Source organism: Phragmites australis, chromosome 3 (assembly GCF_958298935.1).
Source record: "Phragmites australis chromosome 3, lpPhrAust1.1, whole genome shotgun sequence".
Classification (NCBI taxonomy): Eukaryota; Viridiplantae; Streptophyta; class Magnoliopsida; order Poales; family Poaceae; genus Phragmites; species Phragmites australis.
The window spans coordinates 45292867-45295488 of record NC_084923.1 but is presented as its reverse complement, the minus strand read 5'-3'; the positions used below and the strand labels follow the sequence as shown (position 1 = coordinate 45295488).

Here is a 2622-nt window from a genome sequence, read left to right as displayed (position 1 = left end):
GTAACGATATTATAGACACTTTTACAAAGACGTAACTTATAACTATATGTGATAGAATTTAAAATCTGCTATAAATACCCGTTCTGGTTAGTGAGTTGCAACAATAATTCATCGTTGCCGAGTCAATTACGTGCTTGTAGTTGTAGTGGTCAACTTCTTGTGATAGGGCAGCATGTCACCTCAGTGAGAACGTGGTATACCTATTTTGTACGTTGTGCCATGCCGTGACTGTGTTCGTGCTGCGATTTCTTGAATCCTGATAGACATCTTTCGTACGTTGTCATCGTCCCAATCTCAAGTAAACTCTGCGATGCAACTCAGTGGTCACCAACACAACCCGCCCTTTTGTTTTGCTAATTTGCAGACCTTGTTCAGTGCCGGAACGGAGACCACGGCGACGACGGCCGAATGGGCTATGGCTCTGCTGCTAAACCACCCCGAGGTCGTGAAGAAAGCGCAGGCGGAAATAGACGCGTCCGTGGGGAACTCCCGCCTGATCGGCTCCGAGGACGTGCTGCGCCTCCGCTACCTCCAGTGCATCGTCAGCGAGGCCCTCCGCCTGTACCCTGCCGCGCCGATGCTTGTGCCGCACGAGCCCATCGCGGACTGCACGACCGGCGGCTACCACGTCCCGAGCGGAACCATGCTGCTCGTCAACATGTACGCCATCCAGAGGGACCCGGCGGTATGGCCGGACCCGACCGCGTTCAAGCCGGAGAGGTTCGAAAATGGCAAGCCCGAACGGTCGTTCATGATACCGTTCTGGATGGGACGGTGGAGTTGTCCCGGGGAGACGCTCGCGGTGCGGACGGTGGGGCTGGTCCTGGGGATGTTGATCCAGTGCTTCGATTGGGATACGATCGGCGGTAGAAGATTTGGTCTCACAGAAACATTCTCTCTTGTTTATGTCACGTGTTTCTATTATTTTTCTCAGTTGTATATACTTAGTTGTTGGATCAGAGAAGAACGGTATGAATCAGAATTTTATAGAAGTGTTTCGATGAAGAATCTTATATAATTTTCTTTTACTGGTGGTGCAAGGTTGACATGACTGAAGCGGCCGGGATCACACTCCCGAGGGTTGTTCCTCTTGAGGCCATGTGCAAGCCACGCCAAGCTATGGGTCATGTGCTTGAGAAGCTGGCATTTAGTTATCAAGTTAGTATGTTCGTTATGAATGGGAGAAAGCTTGATTCGACGTTGAATCGTTGATATTTGTGGCGGCTACGTATAATAAGCATGCTTTCGTTAATAAAAGCATTATCCATGTACGCTTATAATATTAATTCACCGAATTTTGACTATTTTTTACGAATTTTGGGAATTTTCGAGGAGAACAAAATATTTAATTCTAGAATCTTTTACACTGACATGTGGGGCTCACATAGCAGAAGAAGGAAAAATGATCCAAATTTTATCGAAATTTTACGAATTTCGGTCTTTTCACTACTAAAAGGAAAATAAAAATTGTAAAACGAAATTAAAATAGCTGGTACAGACTCGATTTGAATGGATTGTTGGCTTTCACTGCTGCTGCTTTCAATATAGTACAGACTCGAGTTTTTCAGTGGAGTGAAAAATAAAGGCGAGTCAATGTTGCTTTCAAGCATCAAAGAAGTGGGGCTTGATATGTTGTTTCAGATATGTTGCCTGGCAGTTCTGTAATTTTTGTTCTTGGCTGCCCAAGGTGTCACTAAAGTGCAAATTCAGTCTTGCAATGTTTTTAGTACTTCCGAATTCCGATCACTTGTTGAGGCCACGAGTGCAACTTATACTTCGAGGCTAGGTTTCAAAGCGGTTGATTTTTCCTTTGTGTAGATGCATAGGCAGGACCTTTTTCATCTTCTCGACCTCACATGACAAAGCTTTGAAGTTAAAACCAATTTAACAATATGGATAGTACGAGCGTTCGCTTGGACAAATGAGAAATCCGTGTTGTTAAATTAGTGGCTATACACTGGATATTAGTTCCAAAAGGAGCCATAGATGATAGATGAGAACATAGAAGTGGCATAGAGGTAGGTATACACCACGAGCATTTTTATGGTCCTTGAAAAAGTATCAAGAGGTAAAAAAGGTATAACTTGAGTTTGTTACCAATAGGGATGGTAACGGGGCTAATTTTTACGGGGAATGCTTCCCTATCCCCGTCCCCATTTAGCTATCGGGGGGAAGATTTCTCTTATCACCATCCCCGCGGGGAATTTGTGGGGATCGGGTCCCTAATGAGGATGTAAAATTGAATGATATTTGATTATTTTTATATATTAATAATATGCACGTTGTATAAATAAGTAATTTATTGATGTATACGAGGGTAATTAATACAAGATTGATTAAATATCGTAGGTTAAACAAAAAAGAATAAGAGTAATATATTATTTACTCTACGTAATGTAATGTTTGTACATTTATATACTAAAAAAAATATGTATATATGTGATATCAGGGATATAGCGGGGAGCGGGGACGGGAAGCATCTTCCCATCCCCGTCCCTATATGAGTTTGCAGGGGACGAAATCTCCCCATCCCCATCCTCTAATGGGGGAATTCCCCGTGGTAAATTGGGAATCAGATCCCTAGTTACCAAGGTTAAAAAATTTAGTATCTGAGGCACCACC

The 2622-nt window shown here is 43.4% G+C and overlaps 1 protein-coding gene across 1 annotated transcript; it reads left to right on the top strand.

Moving 5' to 3' along the window:
- The first annotated feature begins 369 nt into the window (after positions 1-369).
- On the top strand, positions 370-1212 carry LOC133910778 ((+)-piperitol/(+)-sesamin synthase CYP81Q2-like). Its single transcript, XM_062353050.1, has 2 exons — positions 370-869; positions 1037-1212. Exons 1-2 carry the CDS (start codon positions 416-418, stop codon positions 1210-1212), a joined length of 630 nt encoding a protein of 209 aa, XP_062209034.1. The 5' UTR covers positions 370-415.
- Positions 1213-2622: the final 1410 nt, after the last annotated feature.

Excerpts from the sequence above, each read along its gene's own strand:
- LOC133910778 (XM_062353050.1), top strand. The coding sequence starts at position 416 with ATGGCTCTGCTGCTAAACCACCCCGAGGTCGTGAAGAAAGCGCAGGCG. Across the intron at positions 870-1,036 it reads TTGGGATACGATCGGCGGTA|GCAAGGTTGACATGACTGAA; the intron begins GAAGATTTGGTC and ends TTTACTGGTGGT.